Genomic DNA, 23,321 nt, shown 5'->3' with positions numbered 1-23,321 from the left:
GGCTTGGGCGGGGGAACATGGTAGACAGAGACAGGGTTCTTCTTAGACCAATCCAAGGAAGCCCTGGGTGTCCTCTGCAGGGCATTATTGAGACATGCACCAGCATAGTGTGCTTGGCCTTTTGGTTTCAGGCAATCACACCACTTCTCTTGGTTTATGGAGAAGCAAGAAGCACACACAAGTCTTCTCAATGCCCCCAGGCACCAATGCACCTGGCTTGTGCTCTTGGAGAGCATGAGGGCTTTGTGGGCCTGTTGTGATAGAAAAGACTTCTTGTTCCTCTGTGGGAGACCCAACACTAGGTGCTAACCTTTTCACCAAGGTATTTTGGGGCCTTTAAGTTTTGGGGGTTTGGTTTGGGTTGGGTTTTTTTTGTTTGTTGTTTTTTGTTTTTTTTCATTCTCTTTTGAATTAGAATAAGATTGCTCAAACAGGCCAAGCAGGAGACAGTGCTGTGGTCCTTGAACCATTATTTTATTCTATGCCCTCAACACAAGTGTGTGCAAAATCAGAACTGGATCCAGATCTTCTCTTTAGTTCTGGCATGAGCAGTCCTAGAATTCTGTGTTCCTTTTCCCTTTAGCCATCATACTGACCTCAGTAGGTAAGCTTGGGGTGCAAAAGGACAGTTCCTAGCCCTGAGACTTGGGCTGGAGAGTTACCACAGCCGTTAAAAACCCAGGTTCGCAATCAAAAAGACAAAGTTACCAGCCCTGAGACTTGGTTGTGTGTGTCTCCTTGTTCATCTCATGTTAAGAACTGGAGAGATGACCTATTGTCCTTATGTAACCCCCCTCACCCCATACTCTAGTCTGGATTAAACAGAGCCACTAAGAGGCCAGTTTGTGTTCCCACAGGCAGCCCTCATTGTGCTCCCCAACTGTGCCATGAATAGACATGCCTGACTAGGACCACTCTTGTATTTCTAGTCTAAACTAGAGTCCCGGGAATACCGAGATGCTCAGGAATTTGGTGCTGATGTCCGATTGATGTTCTCCAACTGCTACAAATACAACCCCCCTGACCATGAAGTGGTAGCCATGGCCCGAAAACTCCAGGTGAGACTCCAGGAAGAGCTGGTCAGATCTCTTTAAGAGCCTTGGTAGATTCTGTTTCTGTAATTTCCCTTGGGTAATGCCATGAGGCTTTGGAAGAGTGGACTTTAACTCAGTTCAATGTATACACATATTTTAAGTCAGGGTTATTAAAAATAAAACAGGGTAGCAGGTTTTGTGTCCCACTGAAAGCTTCCTCCCCTTTCTTCCTCTCCACCTGCATTATGTTGCTTTTGACTGAGCATGTGTATTGTTGCATGTCCCCAATCTCTTCCCAAAATAGACCTGTCAGAGTAGGCAGGGTAATACTTTAAATCAAGTGTAGATATTTGAGATAGTTGTAAGCCAAAGTAACTGCTCACATGTGGATATTTCCTCACTTCATATGCTGCAGGGTGGCTATTAATAAATGAGCCTATGTGATTATAGTCCTTAATAGGTAGAATTCCTGGGCTCTGTCCTTTAAGTTGAGAGGGCAGTGGGGGGTACAGCATGAATGTGTAAACTGTTTTCATTTTTCATGTGTTTGTTGGATTTGATTTGCTATGTGAGTGTGGGTTTGTACATGAGTACAGTGCCTGCCAAAACCAGAAGAGGGTGCTGGGATCCCCTAGAACCAGTTACAGGCAGTTATGAGCTGCCTGACGGTGCAGGGAATAGAACTACAGTCCTCTGCACCATGCAGCCTTAACTGCTGAGCCATCCATCCCTTCAGCTCCCTATTTATTGGAATTTTGAGTCCAGGCTGGCCTCACACTGGTAGTGATCCTCCTGCATAAGCCTCCTCAGTGCTGGGTTCACACGTGTGAGGTCTGGCTTCTTTTTTCAATTTTATTCTTTTTTTAAATTTTTTTCTTATGTGTATGAGTATATTGCCTGAATTGTATGCTCTTAACTGCTGAGCCATCTCTCCAGCCCCAAGGCTTTTTAAGAATGGGGTTAAGTTAAGGGGACTGAACAGATGGCTCAGCAGTTAAGACCATCAGCTACTCTTGCAGAGCACCCAGGTTTGGTTCCCAGCACCCACGTGGCAGCTAACCTTCCATAATTCCAGTTCCAGGGAATCTGACACTCTCTTCTGACCTCTACAGGCATTGCATGACATGGGTGCCCTTACTTACATATGTGCAGGCAATACATTCACATGCATTAAAAAAAATAATAATAAGTAAAATATTCCAGGGGGGAAGAATGGGGGTTAAGGGGCAGTTAAGAGCACTGACCCAGATAGTTCCCACCACCCACACGGCAGCTAACAAACATGCATCATTTAACTTGAGTTCCAGAGGTTCTGATATCATCTTCTACCCTGCACAGACATTGCCTACATGGGTGCACTTATATACATGCCAGAAAAACACTGATACATATAAAATACGTTAATTAATATTTTTAATGAAAATATTAAAAGAATGGGAGGTTAATGAAGCCAGTATTTAATGCCTTTATTACCTGCCTTTATTTTCCTGGTCTTTTGAGACAGGGTCTCCCTGCAGCTCCAGCTGGCCTTGAACTCACAGAGATCTACCTGCCTCTGCCTCCTGAGTGCTAGGATTGATTAAAGGTGTACACCGCCACACCTGGCTTACCTTTTTTTTTTTTTTTTTTTCTTTTTTTTTTTTTTTTTAATATTTTACTTATTATTTTATGTGTATGAGTGTATTGCATGTGTGTAAGTGTACCCATTGCATGCAATGCCTGTGGAGGTCAAAAGGTACTGAATCCCCTGGAACTGAAGTTACAGATGGTTGTTAGCCACCATGTGGGTACTGAGAAGCAAACCTGGGTCCTCTGTAGAGCAGTCTGTGTTCTTAACCACTGGAGCCATCTCTCCAGCCCCCATTTACCTGCTTTTTAAAGGAGACATGTAGGAACATAATATTCCCAACCATTTCTTCCATAGTCCATGGTTTGCTTCTGCTCTCAGTCAGTGGTCTGTGAGCTGCTGTCATAAGACACAGGTGTATTAACTGTGGATCCAAGGGCTTCCCCACAGCTGTTTACACAGCAGCCTAGTTGTTTTCACTGCAGAAGTAAAGATTGGCAAAGCTTTTGGTGGACACCTTAGTCTATGCCAGGGGTCACCTGACCCCTAATGCCTCCCTCCCCTCTAAGTTGGTTTGTTTAGCTCCCCAGCTGTGCCAAGTTCACACCATAACATCTTCTCTTCCCACTGGAGTGAAGGCATTATCTCTCATTCTGCCATTCAGCTGCTGATCATGAACTGCCTTCAGTTCAGAGGACTTTAAAGAATCAAGAGGTGGCAAAATTCTTCCCTTGGTGAGGTTGAATATGCTCTTTGGTGGTGGTGTTGGCCTAGTCTTATTCAAGTACCTGCTCAGGCTAAAAAGTTTTTATTTCTGGAACGTGTTCCTTAGTTTTTTCTCTTTGTATTGCGGGCTAGTGTTCCCTTTTTAAATTTTACTGTTGTTTGTTTTGAGACAGGGGCCTCCCTATAAGCCCAGGCTGGATTGGAACTCACAGAGAATCTGTTTGCCTCTGCCTTTCTAGCATTGGGATTAATGGAGTGTACTACTACTTCGGGCTTTTACTGCAATTCTTACATAAGGTCACCTTGTGACAGTGTGTCTTCAGACTTCTGCCTTAGGTCCCCTCCTTCTCGGCCCTTCTCCATCTCTTGAAAAATCAGAGTGGCTTTTGTCCATAGTGCCTAGATTTGTTGTTCATTCCATTTATTTGATCCTCACTGAAGAAACTGCAAAGCCCCAAAAATTTCTCTGCCGACACAGAAGAATAGTCTAGGACTACTTTATTTATAGAAGGTGTAGTTTTACTTTTCTGTTACTTTGATAAAAGTATTATAGTTGGGCTTATGGTTCCAGGGGGATGAGTCCATCATGGTGGGAGGCATGGCAGGAGGCAGCTGGGACAGAAAGCTGAGCACTCACATCTTAGAGGAAGCAGAGAGTAACTGGTAGTAGGATAAAGCCATATGCTCTCAAAGCTTGCCCCTAGAGATACACTTCTGTAGCATGGTCACACCTCCTAAAGGTTTTGTGACTCTTCCCAACTGACTTAAGTATTCAAGTACTTGGAGCCTATAAGACACATTCATCTTCCAAAACACCAAAGAAAGTAAAGCAAAAGAAAACTTTTTTTTTTGTCTTTTTGAGACAGGGTCTCCCTGTATCCCCAGCTAGCTTGGAACTCACTATGTAGACCAGGCTGGCCTTGAACTCACAGGGATCTGCCTGCTTCTGCCTCCCAAGTGCTGGGATTAAAGGCGTGCACTACCACGCCTCGCCAAGAAAACATTTTTAAACCGGACATGGCGGTATGTATCTTCAATCCAGTACTCAGGAAGCAGAGGCAGGTGGATTTCTGTGAGTTTAAGGTCAGCCTGATCTACCATAGCAAGTTCCAGGACAGCCAGGGATCCGTATATGGTAAGACTCTGTCTCACACAAAAAAAAAAAGTACCTCTAGATCTCCATTATTTTTTGCACCTGATTCTTCTGTCCTCCACTGGTACCTTGGAGTGTCCTCCTCTTTTTACAGTTTGTTTGTCTTTTTCCTCGATGTGTGAACCTGCCCAAACATGGTGTTTTCACCCATAGCTGTCTGTCACCAAGATGTCTGTCACACTGCAACCTCTTGAGCAGAGTTCTTACTGGGCACTGACTTAATGATAACAAGCTAGATTTACATCAGGTCCTACTGTCAAGGAGGGCCCAGTTCAGGCATGGCAGGAAGAGGATGTTTTCCCCTAGGAATGGGATCACGCTGTTTCTGAAAGTAGCACCACCTCTTCTTGCCAGGGGAGCTTATTTTCTGGAAAGCCATTGTTTATGTAGCATCTTGGGCTTTGTACTTCTTCTTTCTCCAAATGTTCCCATATCATAATGCTTGAAGTAGTTAGAATGGGAGAGAAACAAAGCCCCCCCCCCACCCTCGCTCATCTTCTGAGGGAGGGCCTGTAGAGATGATGGTTCAGCGGTTAAGGGTACTGGCTGCTCTTGTAGAGGACCCGGTTTCACTTGCTAGCACCCACTTGACAGCTAACAACTGCCTATAACTCTAGTTCCAAGGGATCCGATTCCCTTTTCTGGCCTCTGGAGGCATTGTACAACACCAGTGCACTTGCCTGCATGCAGGCAAAGCACGTGTATAAAAGAAAAAATAAGGGCTAGAGAGATGGCTCAGCAGTTAAGAGCACTGACTGCTCTTGCAGAGAACCCAGGTTCAATTCCCAGCACCCACATGGTGGCTACGAACAGTCCTTAACTCCAGTTCCAGAGGAATCCAGTGCCCTCTTCCGACCTTCACAGGGTTGCACAACCCGGGTGGGTGTGCTCACATACATGTGCTGATAACACATAAAATAAAATATAAATTAAAAAATATAAAAAATAAATACAATTGAAAAGAGTTATTGAGGGGGCTGGAGAGTTAAGAGTGTTTACTGTATACAAGCATGAGAACCAGATTTCTGATCCCAGCACCCACATAATAAGCTGGGTGTCCCTCACACACCTGTAACCTCAACTCGGAGGGGCATAGAGATAGGAGAATGGCTATTTAGCTGAGAAAATGTAAACCCCAGATGTAGTAAGTGACCCTTACTCAAAGGAATAGGTGGAGAGTAATAGAGGACATCCTCTTCTGACCTGTGCAGGCATTGTCTACATGGGTGCACTTACGTGCAGACAAAGCACTCACATAAATTAATATTTTTAATAAAAAATATTAAAAAGAATGGAAGGTTAGTCTTGATTTCCTCTGGATTATTGTCCTACCCTCAACTCTGCTCTGTTTTGAAGAGTCATTTAGGAAGTTTGATAGAAATTACAGCCTGTGTGGCTGTCAGAGATTTCGAAGGTGGGGTTAGTCACAAATACTGAGTGGTATTCCATTGTTTTTACAGAGGAAAAGTATATTAGGTCCTAAAGGCAGGCAAGTTTTGATATAGGTATGTAAGTCTTTTGTGTCTTCTACTCAGGCTTCATCCCAAGCACCTGGCAACGCCTACTGAGTTTCCAACTCAGATCTGTGCCCTGCATATCCCAGGAGTCTCTAGTCTCCAGCATTTGCCTCTTAGACTGGTTCATCTGAGAATGTTTGTGCATCTGAACTTGTTTATTAAAGGGAGTAGTGTGCTTCCTTTGTGGATCAGGTGCAGCCTGTACTAGGGAGGCTAGTCAGCCTTTTAACACAAAGAAATACGTGGTCTGAAACCAGTGAGCTATGATGAGCAGAGGTTGGTGGAATGCCAGACAGAGAACTGAACCTACCTTGAGATGCTGTCAGCCCAACAGCAGATCCAAGTGTCATTTGTCCATGTGCTAGTGTTAACTGCTCCTCATTTCTCACTGATCTCTCTCTGGCCTCACAGAAGTCCTGTCTGTGTGCTCTTAGCCCTTTCATCCCCTGGATACCATCCTTCCTGGTCCCCATTTGTTTTCCAGGCCTTGGCCTTGGTGTTCTTCTAGTTCCTCCCTGTTCATTGTACTCCCTTGCTGTTTTCCTCTTAACACACAGAACAGTTTATAATCAACGTGTTCATTGATGATCCTGCTTCCCCCTAGACTCTTGGTTCCTTGAAAGCAGAGAGCCACTCAGCAAGGTTTTCTCCCTGCAGCTAAGGATTTCCCTGATGCCCCTACCTAGGCTAGAGCAGATTTCTCGGGTCCCATTGAAAGAGGAGAAGAATGGGGTCACAAACTGGACACAATTAGGAAGCTGTAGCTCCATCCTTGCCTGGTGATGCTTTTTCATCTTGTCTGGCTTTCTTGCTGCGTGGCCTTAACCTTGGTCTTGAGCAAGCCAGAGCCACAAGCACTTAAGAGAATGGAGGGAGACCTCAGAGTGAGTGTTCTCCACCTTACTCACCATGTCCACAACAGCCAGTCTAAGAAGGAAAAAAGGGGGATGGCCTTATGGCAGAAGGCAGTGCTATCTCAAAAGCTGGCTCAGAAAGGCTGGACACAGATGCCTAGCCTGTAGAAACCTCTGCTCGGGCCTTTCCTGTGTTCTGGGAAGGACAGTTGGTCTCTTCCCTTATAAAGCCTTAGCAGGTAAAAGGTAGACTTCTGTGCTGCTCGACTGTGGGCCTGGCCTTACAGAAACCCATGGCTCTGACTGCCTTTTGAGGGGCCCTGGCCTACCTACGTCCAGAGCACTGTGAGTAGTAGGTTGTGGTTTTCTTACCACATGGCAAATGCTGTGTGTTAGAGGACTTAGTTACTGTTGTAGGAACCTCTCCTGTAATGTGAAGCCATTTTCCTTCCTGGTCTCATATCTGGGAAGTGCTAGTCATCTGCTATGTATATTTGTCCTGGGATCTGCTCTAGGATTTATTTCTGAAAGATTGGGAAATTAGTGCTTCTAGTACAAACAACACAGAACAGAATGCTAGGTAAGACCTTACTGTGGAAGAAAGAAGTTTAGCTTTGCAAAATAGTATTGGGAGTGTAGGAAGCAGCACCACTTACACAATACCTGCTGTAGAGGGCACCCTTTCCTAGCTGTCCGTTGGCAGCATCTTTAGGCCAGGCTCTGGGAGAAAACAAGTGTGCCCTGAGTTGAAACAGCAGGTTCCATATTCCACCCACCCACACACACTGCTCTTGGAAGTAGGATACACAGGAGGGATTGTCCTCTTCAGTTTGTGAATTGCTACATTGATTATTTTATTCTTTTTTTGTCTTGTTTGGATTTTTGAGACACGGTCTCGCTATCTAGCCCTTTCTGGCTTCAAACTCAGAAATCCACCTGCCTCTGACTCCTGAGTACTGGTATTAAAGGCATATGCTACCATGGTCAGCATTTCATTCTTTTCTTTAAAATATTTTAATTCTTTGGGAGATTCATACAATATACTTTTATCATCTTTACCACCAGTACTCAGCATACTTTTCTGGCTGTCTCTGTCTCCCCCCAGATCCACCCCCAATTTTATTACATTAGTAAAGCAGGTCTGAAAACTTGCTGTGAAGCCAGCCATTTTCTTTCTACCTCTGTCCTGTGGGTCATCATTGGATTGATCATAGAATTCCCAAGATAGACGGACCTGCCAGCTGGTTGACGACATGTGATTTGATCCTTAGGCAGACAAGCAGGTCTATTGCTGCCTGAGCTTTTAATTCCTCGTGATTATCTCTGATTTCTGGATTTTAAGTGAGGAGGTCTTGGAATGAATTCCTGTGCCTAGAATCCTCTTGATCTCTGCTCTGGTTGGTTACACCTCAAGGTAACTCTCTCCCTAAGCTACTCTTGCACCATACACTACTACCCTGCATCCCTGGAGGTACCTCAGCTAAGGGCTTGCCTCTGCTCAGTTAAGTGTTCATGAAACACTGAGGAGCAGGGAAGCAGACTCAGAAACATGCTATGCCCTCTGCCAGGAACACTCAACTTAGAGCCTTTACTGGTGCTGTTTCTTCTATGTGAAAGGCTAGCAAAGCCCTTTTCTAGGAGCTACAGACATCACAGAAGCCTCACTGACATGATTTTCTGGGGGTCTTGCCCTTGACCTGCCATTTATTGAGTACCCTCAGCAAGCCAATCCTCTCAGTCACTTGTGTCTTCCAGGGAGTGAGTGCCCAGCCATATCAGGACACCAAAGGTATTAAAAGACCCAGAAGGCCTTACTGTCACACAGACACACACCATGTTTGTGGCAGAGAAGAGTTCCTATCTTGTGATGCTTCACTCTTTCACTTATTTCCTGTTGATTTGGCTCCGGAAACTACTAAAGCTTCATAGGCATGGCTTTCCCTCCCCAGGATGTATTTGAAATGCGCTTTGCCAAGATGCCAGATGAGCCTGAAGAGCCAGTGATGGCCGTGTCCTCCCCTGCAGTGCCACCTCCTACAAAGGTGGTGCCCCCACCCTCATCCAGTGACAGCAGCAGTGATAGCTCCTCCGACAGTGACAGTTCCACTGATGACTCTGAGGAAGAGCGAGCCCAGCGGCTGGCTGAGCTCCAGGAGCAGGTAAGGGCACCCATTGTTCTATGCCCAAAAGCCAGGCTAGTCTCCCAGAGGTTTCTTGGCTCTGTATCCTCATGTGTTCCCTTGCGGTATTTTCCTATTAGTTCAAGCACATGTTAACTAACATGTATATACTGTGTTTTAATGGGCCAGGTGGGAATGTGGTGGTCATTTTCTGGGCACATGGGGCTGCCTGCTCGATCCTTTCCCTCCCAGTTAGTCATCAAGTCCTTAGTGCCCAGTGCTTCTGAAGTCATTAACTGATAGCCAGCCCATCTTCTCCCTCTCCTACCCACAAACTGATACTTAAGCCTCCACACTGTTCCACATGGTACAGAGCCGTCACCCAGGACTCAGGTGTTGGAGAGAACATCTCAGCCCTATTGTATATTTTTTTGCTTATTGCTCCACAGCTCAAAGCCGTGCACGAGCAGCTTGCAGCCCTCTCGCAGCCCCAGCAGAACAAACCAAAGAAAAAGGAGAAGGATAAGAAGGAAAAGAAAAAGGAAAAGCACAAAAAGAAAGAGGAAGTAGAGGAAAATAAAAAAAGCAAAGCCAAGGAACTGCCTCCCAAAAAGACAAAGAAAAATAACAGCAGCAACAGCAGTGTGAGGTCTGTGCTTCCTAAATTTTCTTGGGGGGGGGGGGTATCCCAGAAACCCTTGATAGAGAGGAAAAGTACCCTGCTACTGCAGCCACCAGTCTTGGGTGGTAACTTCCCATGAGCAGCACTTAAGTGCTCTCTCTCTGTCTTTTTCTCTAGCATAGGCCTTGATAGCTCACTGTGAAAGAGAGTAGATGTAGGTGGTCAGGATGCAGCCACAGCAGAGCCCCAGCTTCCACAGCCTGCCAGTTTATTACTGGTCTTCCTAGGTGCAGAGCTGCCTTGAGTCCCATTTCTAGTTGGGTGTGGGAAGTCCCCTCCTCCCATGCTACATGTACTTGAATGAGCTCACAACTTCCTTAGGGGACCCATTCTTAATTGTATCTGCATTGTACCTTCATAGCAAGAAGGAACCAGCACCCCTGAAGAACAAGCCCCCTCCTACATATGAGTCAGAGGAAGAGGACAAGTGCAAACCCATGTCCTATGAGGAGAAGAGGCAGCTAAGCTTGGACATCAACAAGCTCCCCGGTGAGAAGCTGGGCCGTGTGGTGCACATTATCCAGTCAAGGGAACCCTCGCTCAAGAACTCCAACCCTGATGAGATTGAGATTGACTTTGAGACCCTGAAACCATCCACACTGCGAGAGTTAGAGCGCTACGTCACCTCCTGTTTGCGGAAGAAAAGAAAACCTCAAGGTATACTTGACCCCCTGGGTAAAGGGGTCTTTCCTGTGGAACTTCTCAGTGAACTTTTTTTTCCCTAGACTCAGCACTCTATATCTGCAGTTTTGTTTCCCTCCCACAATTAACAGTGTCATGCTTTTGACATAGAAATCCCAAGAATAGGGGTGGGTGGACAAGATGACTCAGCAAGTAAAGGCAGTTGCCACCAAGCCTGACAACCTGAGTCCCATCCCCAGGACCACATGGTGGAAGGAGAGAACTGACCCCTTCAGGTTCTTCTCTGGTGTGTGTGTACGTGTACGTGTACGTGTACGTGTACGTGTACGTGTACATGCACGCACATGTAGTAAAAATGAAACCCCAAGAATGATACCACACTTGACACTGGATTATCAGTGTATTCCTAGACCTCTCTCTGGTGGCTGTCTGGGACCCAGCTGAATCTGTCTTGCAAGCCTTTCATCTCTGGTTGCTAGCCATGTACTCTTCCTCAAAAGCTACCTCCCATCTCTGTAAGGGTGAGGCTAGGAGGAAAGGGGTGTCCAAAATGTCCCAGGGATGTGTGTGATATTGAGTCAGAACTGAGCCCCCTACTCTCTTGCAGGGATGTTGCAAACCCAATCTCCCATTGCCAACAGCCTTCATACTATATATGTCTCATGTTGCCACATAACTTTCTGTGTTAGTACCAGATGGCTTAGGATGTAAAAGTATTTTTTGCCCATTGCTGTCTCGGGCCTTTCCGCTGGGTCTGCTGTTCAGTGACATCGTTTGGGCTTCTTTTTGAGCTCTTCCAAACAGGAATGTTGGGAGAGCTCTTTGCTTCTTTTGCTGTGTCTCTGTGCATAATATCCTCCATAGGTCCTCTTCATAGAAGGCCCAGCAGTACATCATGCAACGAATTTACTTTCGCCTAGTCTCTTGAGTTCTTGGAAAACCATTCAGAGGGTGTTCTAAGAGATTGACAGGGTCTTGAAATTGTAGGACAAGCCATTCTTTGGCTAGTATGTAGAAGACTACCAGTGAGAACCGTGGGACCACTCAGGGCCTGGGTTGGTAGTGGCTGCCAACTAAGGAGCAACCCTCAGGCCCATGGGGCCAGGCTTCCCACTGAGCTGCCTTCTGGGCAGTAGGGAGTGTGCTGTGGCTAGCAACAGTCTCCTGCGTTCTTACTCTGCCTAACAAAGGTCTGTTGTTTGGGTTACAGCTGAAAAAGTTGATGTGATTGCTGGTTCCTCCAAGATAAAGGGCTTCTCATCTTCTGAGTCGGAGAGCACCAGCGAGTCCAGCTCCTCTGACAGTGAAGACTCTGAAACAGGTTAGCTGACAACTCTTATTTAAGCCTCTGGTCACATTATCCCTACCTGTGCATGGGACTAGCTCTTGTCCTTTATCCAGGTTGCTTAAAGTCCAGAGTCAAAGGTCATAAAGACTTCCTGGGCCCTTCTTTTTGCTCATCTGTCATGTTATCTTTCTCCCTGGGGATGCTGAGAGGCCCTGCACCCTGTGCAGCTGTATTTTCTTGCCATGTAGCCCTGCTTGAGCTAGAGAGTAAGTGGCCAAGGGTATTGACACTGGAAAGTTCCAGGCCTTAAGGCTTGGAGGTGTTGGGTCTCCAAATGCTACCATCAACTTTAGTGTGGCATGTCATACCCCATCCTCCCACCCACTCCACCACCAGTACCATTTTTTGCCCCACTGGATAGAATATCCTCTTGGTCTTTTTGGCATCAGTCACATGTTAGTAAATCTCCTGGAATGACTTGGCCAGATTCTAGCAGCTAGTAGAGCCAAGCCATCTACAATTGTCAGCCTGCATGGTCAGTCTGCTTTTGGCCACTGCTGTCTGTGGCATGGTCTCTGAACTCTGGGAACTGCCCTTGTCTTCCCACAGTGTGCTTGCTGTGTTGGCTGTTCCTAGCTATGTTCTAACTTTGCATGTACCTGGATATGTGTGTTCTCTTGTAGTGGTCCCTTTTTGTGCTCTGTGGGCCTGTACTCATGTTCAGAACCCACCTTCTGAAATGCAGCTGCAGAACTGATAGTGGGAGCAGGTTGTGTTCCCTGGTGTTCCCAGAGGAATTAGGTATTCACACTGGCCTCAAGGAAGGGTAGGGAAGACACCATGGTACCTGAGTTGCCCAACACACATGGCTCCTGTGAATGTGGTTGCCCCTGGGCAGGGCAGGTTTCATAATCTGAGTGTTTAAACTGCAGACCACCTAGAAGCCAGCCCTGGGGTCTCAGATACTCTCTACGAGGTAGGCTGGGGACATGTAGGTTCTACAATAGGAAATAAATGTTTGGATGAAAAGGTTTCTGCCATGTATCCCTTCTACCTCTGGAATAATGACCTGATCCTTTCAAGGAAGGTTACAAAGCTCCCTCACAGCAGCTGAAATGAGCTATGCTGTTCTAAGTTGTACACACAGGGTGGGCTAAGCCTACTTCTGCCCAGGGAAACTGGGGGTAGGAGGAAGAGACACTAGTGGATTATCCATCCATCCTCTGTGCCCCCCACCCCCTCCACACACATGGGCAATTGCCCGGCTTCATAGCCTCCATTATCAGCCTTCTTTCTAACCTGAACAACTTGCCTTGCTTTCTTATCCCATCAATAAGCTGGGGGAGCTGCACCCCAGACCTGCTGTGAAGGACTGACCATCGGCTGCTTTCTTCAAGTGGGGCTGGGTGTATTCTTGGGCTCCATTAGCATTCGTGGTGGCCACTGACTTTTTCCCTTTCACTGCCAGCCAAATTTCAGATTTGCCTTGTGCGCGCGCGTGTGTGTTCGTGTGTGTTCTAGATTGTTCCTACTGAAGTTTGTGTGTGTGTGTTCGTGTTCGTGTTCGTGTGTGTTCGTGTGTGTTCTAGATTGTTCCTACTGAAGTTTTATAGCTTTCTCTTCTAAGAATCCAAATAACCAAAAGAAAACTGCAGAGACTAGCACTGATGATGAAACAACCTGGCTTGGAGGGACTTAGAGAACTGAGAGCCCCCCCATACCTTGAGCCACTGACCCCCACAATCCTCTGGTGCTTTAGGGAGTCTCCTGGACTCCCATGAGAGTGTCCTGCTTCCATGGCCACCATGGTGCCATTTCCAACAGTTCACTATTATTACAAAGATTTTTTTTTTCCAATTCTCCCTTAAAGAAAAGTGGAAAGATTGTGCAACAAGTAATCTGAGAGTCCTGGGAACAGCTGTCCTGGTAGGAAGAGAGGGGGGGAGATTTACAGTCATGGAGCTGCTGGCTCTGGCTACCTAGCCGTAGCTGTTCACTTTACTGTCTGAGCTGGGCCCCTCCCTCTTCGCAGATGCTTTTCCCACTTGGGTTTTGCTGGCTCTGGTTTCTGATCATCCTGGCCACTGGGTTTGCCAGTGGAGCACTGGGTTTTCCTTTCTTACTGTGTGCATCATGTGCTGTCATGAGCTGAATGGCTCAGAACAGTCCTGTTCAGATCCCAAAGTGGGAGCCAAATAGGAGCTAACACACACCAGTACGTGTCATACCAGTGGAATATAGCCCCTGCTTCCCACATTGCGCTTTTCCTGGTGGTTGTGAGGTGCGGTGGTGGACAGATTCTCTGACAGCTATTCTGGATCCAGGAAACCCAGCCACCCCAACTTCTGTGCTGATTGCAAGCAGTTCTGCCTTAGTGGAGTGAGGCTGAGTCGGGGTGAGCATTTAAGGTGTTTATCCCTTTGGTCTTTTGGGCCTTAATTTTTTATGCCTTCCTTGTTCTTATGTTTTCATTTGAATTGAAGCTAAAACTCCCCAGTGGGCCTATTTTTGCCACTTGTACTACTAAAGATCAGATCTACTGACATGGGCACAGAGACATAAATTCACACCCCCCCCCCAAAAAAAAAAGGAAAAAAAAAACCACAAGATGCACTCATTTCGGAATGGAAGGATATTATAAGAAACTCTCCTGATAGCTCTCCATGATGCACAGGGCTGGACCAGGCTACAATTTAAGGAGATTGTCCAGATGATAGCTGGGTTCCAGCCCCTCTGTATTCTCTCATTTTCTACAGCAGTATGCAGCACCAGTGACTAGTCTTATGACTTCTTTGAACTCAACTATTTGTTGTATTTTGGTTTTTTTCATTAACTTTTGATTCTGGCTTGAGTCTGGAACTGCTCAGGGTTTCAGTGTTAGGACAAGTAGAGTAAGGCCCAAGTGTTACATCCATTCAACTGCTAGGATGTCTGCAGACCTGGACTTGTCAGGCCCAAGGAAGGCACTGTGATTCTCTCTTTTCCATTGCTCTCCCAGCTCTAGCCATGCAGTCACTAGCATAGGCTCAGATCAGCTGGTATATGAGGTAAGGGATGTTCTAGGAATCCCCTTCATTTTTCTCATATTGCCAATACCTGATTTTTCTCCACATATCTTCTGCAGGTTTTTGTGGGCATGAGTGGCTACATAGCTTATGTCCCTCTCTGGAGCCACCCCCAGAGTATACATCAGTTGCCTGAATGGGAATAGGTTTGGAGAAAGATAACAAAAAGACTCGGACTTTGGCCCTCTGATAATGCAGTTCAGCTATTTTAGTCTCTTGGTTTCCTTTTCCCAGCATTGGAGCATATGGGTGTTCCTCTGTAGCTCCAGGGGAAAGAAGAGTGCTTGATGTTTTGGAAAGACTAGAGCTAGGAAGTGCAAACAGAGGCCATGAGACACTCTGGAGGTTCTGACTAGGAAGCCAGCCTCAGCCCCCTTTCCCTGGGATCTTTGAGGGATTCATTCCAGTCCCATCTCAAGACCAGTGTGACACTTGCCTTAGGAAGGGATGAGGCCCTTGAAGGGAGTAAGTAGGAAGTCTGCACCCCCAGGTGATACCTCCGGCAAGGCAAGCTCAGGAGCTGCAGCTTGGAGTGATTCGGGCTTCCCTGGGGTGAGGGCCAGCTTTGTGGAATGTGGCCTACAGTGAAAGGCTGAGTGGGCGGGGTTTTCCCAGGCATGTTTTTCCCATGCATGTTCTGAAGCTAGGGATTGTTACATCCCTGACTCCTACAGAGGCGCCACTCCACTACATGTAGGAACCCATCCAGACCTCTCCCTGGACCAGAAGCCATGTTAGATGTCCTAGAAAAGGATGGAAAGGATGACAAGGCTTTCCTCTTTGTCCTTCCCCACCCTACCCCAACTATTATGTTCTTATTTTTATAGTTTCTGCTTTTATTCTGGGGATGTGAAAGAATGCAGAGATGGCTCTGTTCTTTGCCTTCCTCAATAGGAACTTCTACACTCTAGTGCTGCCTCCTTTGTCAGGGACTTCTTTCCTGGCTATACTGAGGAAGGGCTGGTATTGCCTCCCTAAGTAGCAGTCAGCTGAAGCCCGATGAACTTGACACACCTGGCTAATAGGATGGACAATTAAGGGGCACCTCTCTTCATACGGGGTGGGTGGCTTCAGGTGCAGCAGGGCACACTTGAAATTCATTAGCAGAAGCAGTTGTTTTGTTTAGAAGCACAGACAAGCTTGGCAATTTTAGAAAGCCTTCTGTACATACTGTGGCCTTTCTAAGGTGTGGGTTTATCTGTCCCTGCTGAGGCAGGCCCAGTAGGGATGGGGCTCTTGGTTTCCAGCAAGGTTTTCTCATGCCCACCCTTTCAGCCACTAGGGCACAGAGGTTGGCTTGATCTGCAGTTCTTCTGTTCTTGTAACTTGAACGGTACATTCCACACCATTCTCTCACACTGGTTTCTCTCTCCCTCTATGTAGGTCCTGCCTAATCATTGGACACGGAATCTTAATAAAACGGTCTTCAGTTCCAGATTCCTTCCCAGCAAGCTATAGCTTAAGTCCATTATCTTCTGTGAAAGGGACAGGACTCCATCAAGTTATGGAATTCTCAGAGCCCTGGGCCTGTCCCTCAGGGTGGATTAGTCATGTCCAGCAGCATACACCTAGTCCCACCTTCAGGAAGGCTGCCTGCCTGGCCTGCCGGCTTGGCCTCCCTGTACAAAGACTGCCTGCCTGGTCTGCCTAGCCTCCCTGGTCGTCTGGGGTCCTCTGGGTGGGTGGCATCTCCTAGAGGGTGATGACAATCCCCTACATGCATACATGTGTTGCTGCTATGTATGCAAAGTGTTCCCCTCTTTGTCCCTTCTTTTCCTGAGACTCCAAACCCTAATTGCTTTCCTCCTGGACCTTGCAGTGACTTTAGATCTGATTCACCCTAAGGATGAACACTCTGACCTCCCACATGGGGGCTTTAGAAGAGGCCAGCTGAGCCCTCAAAGGCTGCGTGAAGCCATCCTTGTTGACTCTGCCACATAGAGGCTGTGACCAGCGTTAGCTGACCCACAGCCTCCCGAAGTTCTCCTTCAGTCCTCATTGTTTCATGTATTGCTAAAAGCTCAAGTGGCCTGGTGGACATTTCCCAAGTTCTTTGGTCTTTTCTCAAGTCATGTAGGAAATGTAGTTTCAAGGCTGCTAGTAAGGGGCATACAGGCCCATCAGCCCTGCTCAATAGGGACAGGATCTGGGGAGTGTTTGAGAAGGACATCACAATCACTAAGGCTGCCCACAGTGCATCTCTAGGGCCATTACTAGCATGCCATCTTCCTCATCTTCAGCTCCCTAGAATGACAGCAGCTATTGGGGCTAAGGCAGGCGAAGAGGGGCCACATCATCTAAACCCTTCCAGAGGCACACCAACTAGAGTTTTTAGCTCTAAAAATAAGTACTGGCCCTTTTTCTTTTTTGGTCATAAATTGAGCAGCTCACCAGAAAACTGCCTGGCATTTTTTTGGAAAATGCCCTAAGGAATTGTATCTGCATTTTAGGGGGCTCGTTTTCCTGTCTTTTTCTCTTTTAAAATGTGCTGTGTGTGTGCTTGTAAGAGGCTTTGACCGTCTCCTGACACCTTAGAGCCTTTCGCCTGGGGCTGAAAGTAGACTGAGGTGGTGCTTGGCACCTGCACCCCACCCCTGACCTTGGAAGCCCTCCCCAGATGCCTGAATCCTTGGGTTGCTTGGTGCCCCAGACCTACTGTGGCCTTAGGGAACCAAAATTTCTGATTGCCCTGTGGTGATGCTGAGTTCTTGGCCATTCCAAGTCCTCTTTGATTGTCCATCTTCTAGTCAGCTGGGTTTGCTAAACAGACTATTTTGAGCTGCCCTTTGGCCTGTGTCTGATGTGTCCCTAGTGAACTTGGCTTGCTTGGGGGAGGGGAGTATCATGCCCAAAGATTCCCACGGGACAGTTGGGAAACAGTTGGCATTATCATTCTGGGAAGATTCTGCTATCTTGGACCAAATGGCAACCTAGATTCCCACATGCTGGGTCTCCCCCACCCCTGCCTCTGTCCACACATGTGCATGCACACAGGCCGTAACTACAGGCCAGCTCTTCCTCAGAGTCCTCTTATGTTTCCTGTCCAGGATCCCATCCCTGCCTATATGGGGGCTTCTCTGTGGCAGAGACCACTCAGGATCTGTTGACCTTGAAAACTTTAGACTTAAACTGTTAATTTGTACCTGGTGCCCTGGGAACACAATCAGAAAAAGGACAGTATCCTACCCCCCCACCCCCCTTCCTTGTTGGCGGTTTCCAGGAGAGATGCTGTTGGAGGGCTCCAGTGCACCACCTGGCTGTGGGGTCCTTCAGAGGAGCTGGCCAGAGCAATAGAAGGCTCCTCTCTGTTCCACCTTGCCTGCCCTTAACCCTCTCTGTCCCTTTGCTCAAGTGGGCTGGGGTGGGAGAAATCAGTGTTTTGACCAGATTTTACAAAAACATTTTACTTCTTTGTACAATACCATCCTATGTAAAGATGCAATTTGTGTTGAGTTGAAGATTGTCATGGAATAAAGATCACACAGTATTTGAGGCCATCTTCATGTAACCCTTTCTAGAGAGTTTTGTGTGGGGGTGTCTGGGGCTGGTGTGTCATGAAGCTGTGCACTTACTGTCTTGTCTTCTTACGGGTAACTCCCAACACAAAGTTTGGTCACAGGAGCTGGATAGGGCAGCCCCACAACACATTTCAGCTCTCCTAGTTTCACCTGGTTCCAGGAGCCTGCCTTGTACCTTCTCTACTCTGACAATGAGCCCCATGATACTCCTTGTCACCTTTCCAGAGCACCTGAGATACTTCCTAGAACCCCTTCATCCAGAGTACTTGGTCCCACGCCTACTTTTGTGGGTTAACAGCTTGCAGGCAGATGGTGAAGGGCTGAAGCTGTTACCCTTTTATGTAAGTGGAAAAACAACACTTGGTTCAAGGTTCCCAGACAACAGGCAGCCCCAGTCTTAGCCACCTTCTCAACACTCAGTATATGGGCACCTCCTCTGAGGCTTCTCCAGGTCACACTTGGTATAGTAGGGCCATCTTTATCTCGTAGCTTCCTGTCTTTATGCCCAGTTCGCCACTCTACCCCACTACCTCCTCACACTAGTATAGGTATCAAGGGAGGAACCTGTCCATTGACTGTGTCAGACTCTTCCCTCCCTTGCCATATGAATCTCTGGTGTAGGATCTCCGGTCAGTGCTACTCCCAAACTCCACAGCTGCCAAGTACCCTTTCCCTGGCCATAAACACTTGTCTTGCCTACAAGAGTGTCGTCCTCACCAGGGATCCTGTTCTGGTCCAAGGAGTCCTGAGAGTCCTGCTTCCTGGCTTCCAAGTTTGGAACTTGGTCTTTAGTTCTTGGATGTCCTGACTCATGCTGCCTTTGGCCATTTATGTGAGGTCATGTTTCTATGGCTGCCAAGGTCTGTGTCCATGTCTTGTCGGTCTTGCATGGAGTGGTGAACTCTTGAAGGGCACAAGGTCCCGTCTTACTCCATGGCATTCTGCACCTAAGGGGTCACGGATCTCACAGAAGCTTGGCACAGCCTTTGTGAAACATCTATGAGCAGAGAGGTAGCCTTGGTTTGGGCAAGGTGCTGTCCTCTTGACACCATCAGCAAGAACTGATAACCCGGCAAGGTTCTCCGGGAAAGTTAAAGTAAAGCCACAAGGTGACTCATGGTGACAGGAATGTAAAAGGCTGGCCCAGTATTATGGACCTTACCTCCCATCTGGTGTTTGACAGTTATATGGTTTGTCAGCCCATGAACACTGGCCGAGGTCTGTTCCCTGTCCTGGATAGACAGAAGTTCCTTATAAATCTGTAGAGTGGGGGCAGAGGTATACACCTAGGTTTTTAAGCATACCTCACAAAAGGCAGGTCTGAGCATACTGCCTTCTCTCTATAGCACCTTGACTATCCCAGAGATGAGATGACATCACTGAGATCTGTCTCCTCAAGAGAAAGGAGGCAGTGAGCACCTGCTTACTCTGAGGAGGTCAACTTGCTTCCATCTTCCCCCTCTTCCCAGAGGAGTTCACACAGGGCCCCTTTTCTGGGATCCCAACCCACCAGCACTTTTTTTCCCCATCCTGTAGCTCTGGTCAGGTCATGCCCCTGCCAACATCACTGATCTTTCTCCATCCCAGTTTAAGCCACTCTGAAGCAAGGGCCCCCAAACTGCTGTTTTAGCTTTGTGACCCTGAACAGTTGCCTTCACTTCTTGGAGCTGTCCAATAAATGGGATCATGTCAAACATACCAGCTTATTCCAGAACAGAGTAAGGTTATAATCCAGAGTGCTGACCTGTGTCTCCATAGCTCACATTCTGATACAGTCAGGGATTTGGCCTTTAATGGAACCAGTGGTCTGGTGCTTGTCAAGAGGCATTATTTCAGGCATGGTCCCTGGAAAAGATAGAGCCAGGCAGATGGGTAGGTGACATTTCATACCTTGTTTTCTCCTCTATGACAGCCCAATCCAGACTCTTGTTCAGTGTGACCAGCCCTTGTCTTGAATGCCCTACATCTGCTTTCCCTTCTGAACCCAAGGTCAATTCATGATCTCCTCCCCCAGAGCCTCACTACCCTCTCTTTTTTTCCCTGCAGAGATGGCTCCCAAGTCGAAAAAGAAAGGGCACCCTGGGAGGGACCAGAAAAAGGTATGTACTTCAGGAGTAAGTCATTAGGTGATAGCTGACCACTCAACTAAGGGGACATTGTTGATCTGACCAAGTTGGTTTCACCTGCCTGACAATAGCCTGGGTATCTCTCTCTTTGCCTGCAGCATCATCACCACCACCATCCGCAGATGCAGCCGACCCCAGCTCCTGTGTCCCAGCAGCCACCCCCACCTCCCCAACAGCCTCCACCACCCCCACCACCACAACAGCAACAGCAGCAACAGCCCCCACCCCCACCACCGCCACCCTCCATGCCACAGCAGACTGCCCCAGCAATGAAGTCCTCGCCCCCACCCTTCATCTCTGCCCAGGTACCCGTCCTGGAGCCACAGCTACCAGGCAGTGTCTTCGACCCCATTGGCCACTTTACCCAGCCCATCCTGCACCTGCCGCAGCCTGAGCTGCCCCCTCACCTGCCCCAGCCACCTGAGCACAGCACTCCACCCCATCTGAACCAGCATGCCGTGGTCTCTCCTCCAGGTGAGCCATGGCTACTTTCCCCTCCCCTCTCCCACCTTGGTTCTCCCACATCATGACTAGGTGTTCTGTAGGGTGGCCTTTTAACCTCAGTAGTCAAGTTCAGCTGCTTCTGGGACAAGATAAAGCATGTTAGGAGTTCAATTCTTTGGGTCTAGGAATTGTGTTAGATCAAAAAAGACTCCCTACAGCTCCATTTAGGAATGGAGAGGATATACTCACTCTAATAAAGAGTCCTGTGGAGCCTGGACAACATTGGGGTTAAAGGACTGCTCACCCTCTTGGCAGGTTGGTGGAGGACTGTGAGTAGGGGGCCAAGACCTGCATTGAGGCCTAAAGACCTGAATGAGAACAGGGAACAAGTGTTGTGCCCAGGATATGGGATAGGATGACCAGTAGCAAGGAACCCTTTTCTGTTGGCCTCTTTGGAAGTTGTCTATATTCTGATGTTTGTAGGACCCTGTGGAGGATGGGAAGAGATGACTAGTTGGAGGAATTGTGGAAAGAGGTCAGTGGAGTCTAGACAGGGTCAGACCAGGCCAGAGTGCCTGGGCCATTAAGACCTTAGCTCCATATTTTTTGTCATTCCAGCTTTGCACAACGCGCTGCCCCAGCAGCCATCACGTCCCAGCAACCGAGCTGCAGCCTTGCCCCCCAAGCCTGCCCGACCACCAGCTGTGTCCCAAGCCCTGACTCAGCCCCCCATGCTCCCCCAGCCCCCCATGGCTCAGCCCCCCCAAGTGCTGCTGGAGGATGAAGAGCCATCTGCCCCACCCCTCACCTCCATGCAGATGCAGGTGTACCTACAACAGCTGCAGAAGGTGCAGCCCCCCACACCACTACTCCCTTCTGTGAAGGTGCAGTCCCAACCACCACCCCCTTTGCCACACCCCCAGGACAGCAGCCACCCCCACCACAGCCTGCCAAGCCTCAGCAAGTCATCCAGCATCACCCTTCACCCCGACACCACAAGTCAGATCCCTACTCAGCTGGTAAGTGGTCCCTGGTCTTATGCTCTGTAGAGCCTGGAGTCTCATTGAGGAAAAGTAGAGGGTTACTTGTGTTCAGGCTGCAGTGAGTTCAGGGCCATGCTCTGCATAGTTGGAGAGAAGAGCTGCACCCAGGGAGCTGCAGTATTTCTGTCAGGTATCTTCTTGTTTATGAGCTTGAGATAGTTCAGAATAAGATCTCCCTCAACCTTAACTCCTGCTAAGTGAAAGCCAGGAGCAAGGTAAGACACGAGATCTACCTCAGGATCATGGTAGGCTTCCTAGAGAAGGTGACCGTGGGGCAAGCAGTGGGTAATTTAGTGGACAAGACAGGAATCAGACTGTTAGGCAGGCAATATCTTCTGAGCTCAGCCAGGTGGTAATGCATGGACCATGTTGGTGATCACAACTGGAGTGCACCCAGTAAGAGTACCTGTCTCCAACCTAGTTCAAGGTTCCTCTTCTCCATCAGCATTGGTCAGGCCACACCCTTTCTCTCTTCAGTGTTGGTTACCCAAAATGTCCTGACTGTCTTCGACTGGAGAATATTCCAGTCAGAGCCTCCATCAAATACTTGAAGACCAAAGTGGGGTGCCTGAGCTCAGCAACGTACATACATAGTGCAATCTGCCTGGGGGGTACACTAAGTGCGGCCTACAAATTGAGCAGGAAAGCAGGGCTGTGACGAGTAGACCCAACACAGTCTGCCAGGTGGCAAGTGAATTGCCACCCTGAGCTGAGAGCAGCTGTCAGTCCTCCCTGGGAAAAACTGGAATTGGACATGGCCACCCATGCAGCTGTGCTGTTCTTAGTCTATGGGAGGAAGGTCATGAACAGATGGCAGAAGAGCTGACTCTGGGCAGCCAAGGCCAGTGGCCCAGGACCTCTGTCATCCTCTGCTTCAAATTCCCACATTGCCACCGAAGCTCCTACAACCTAGAATGTAGCATAAGGAACCATGTGGGTTTTAACCCAGCTGGGGGCTTTGGACCATAAGCCAAGTTGTCAAGAGATTGAGTTGGTACCCATCCAGCTTCCAACATGATCCCTGAACTCCTAAGCCATTTTTCAAAGCTACCAGCAGAAAGGCTGTTCCTCTAAACCATAGGCCTGACAACAGAGGAAGGAGTACTATGGAGGACCTAAGTGTTCCTATGTTAGCATAGTGGCTTACAAGTAGAACCTGGAAGACTGGTCTGAGCTATAACAGGTAGCAAGACCTCTTTTTAATGGGGATATAGGCAGAAGGAAAACTATTGGGATGGGCAAGACCAGCTGACTAGGTCCGAGGCTCTGACAGGGAGCTCAGTTTCCTCACTGGGACAGTGAAGAGTCAAGTATGATATGGTGGCGCACATCTTTAATCCCAGGACTTGGGAGACAGAGGCAGATGCAAGGCCGGTCTGATCTGCATAGTAGGTTCTAGGCCAGCCAGGGCTACGGACTATTAAGACCTGTTGGGGTTTTTTTTATAAGAAAAAAAGGGAGGGAGGGAGGGAGGGAAAAAAAGAGGGAGGGGAGAGAGAAAGAGAGAGAGAGAGAGAGAGAGAGAGAGAGAGAGAGAGAGAG

General features: G+C 48.0%; 1 protein-coding gene across 1 annotated transcript in view; it reads left to right on the top strand.

The window, feature by feature from the left end:
- Positions 1 to 23,321, top strand: part of Brd4 (bromodomain containing 4) — a 114,143-nt gene that overhangs the window by 86,902 nt on the left and 3,920 nt on the right. Inside the window, 9 exon segments of the mRNA XM_029562017.1 lie at positions 930 to 1,058; positions 8,801 to 9,010; positions 9,421 to 9,620; positions 10,015 to 10,310; positions 11,506 to 11,616; positions 20,213 to 20,265; positions 20,391 to 20,766; positions 21,355 to 21,648; positions 21,651 to 21,755. Of these exon segments, the coding sequence (XP_029417877.1) occupies positions 930 to 1,058; positions 8,801 to 9,010; positions 9,421 to 9,620; positions 10,015 to 10,310; positions 11,506 to 11,616; positions 20,213 to 20,265; positions 20,391 to 20,766; positions 21,355 to 21,648; positions 21,651 to 21,755 (1,774 nt within the window).

Source organism: Nannospalax galili, unplaced genomic scaffold (genome assembly GCF_000622305.1).
Source record: "Nannospalax galili isolate Female #2095 unplaced genomic scaffold, S.galili_v1.0 scaffold2094, whole genome shotgun sequence".
In the NCBI taxonomy this organism is placed as follows: domain Eukaryota; kingdom Metazoa; phylum Chordata; class Mammalia; order Rodentia; family Spalacidae; genus Nannospalax; species Nannospalax galili.
The sequence above is the reverse complement of the archived record's forward strand: the minus strand, read 5'-3'. Positions and strand labels throughout refer to the sequence as shown.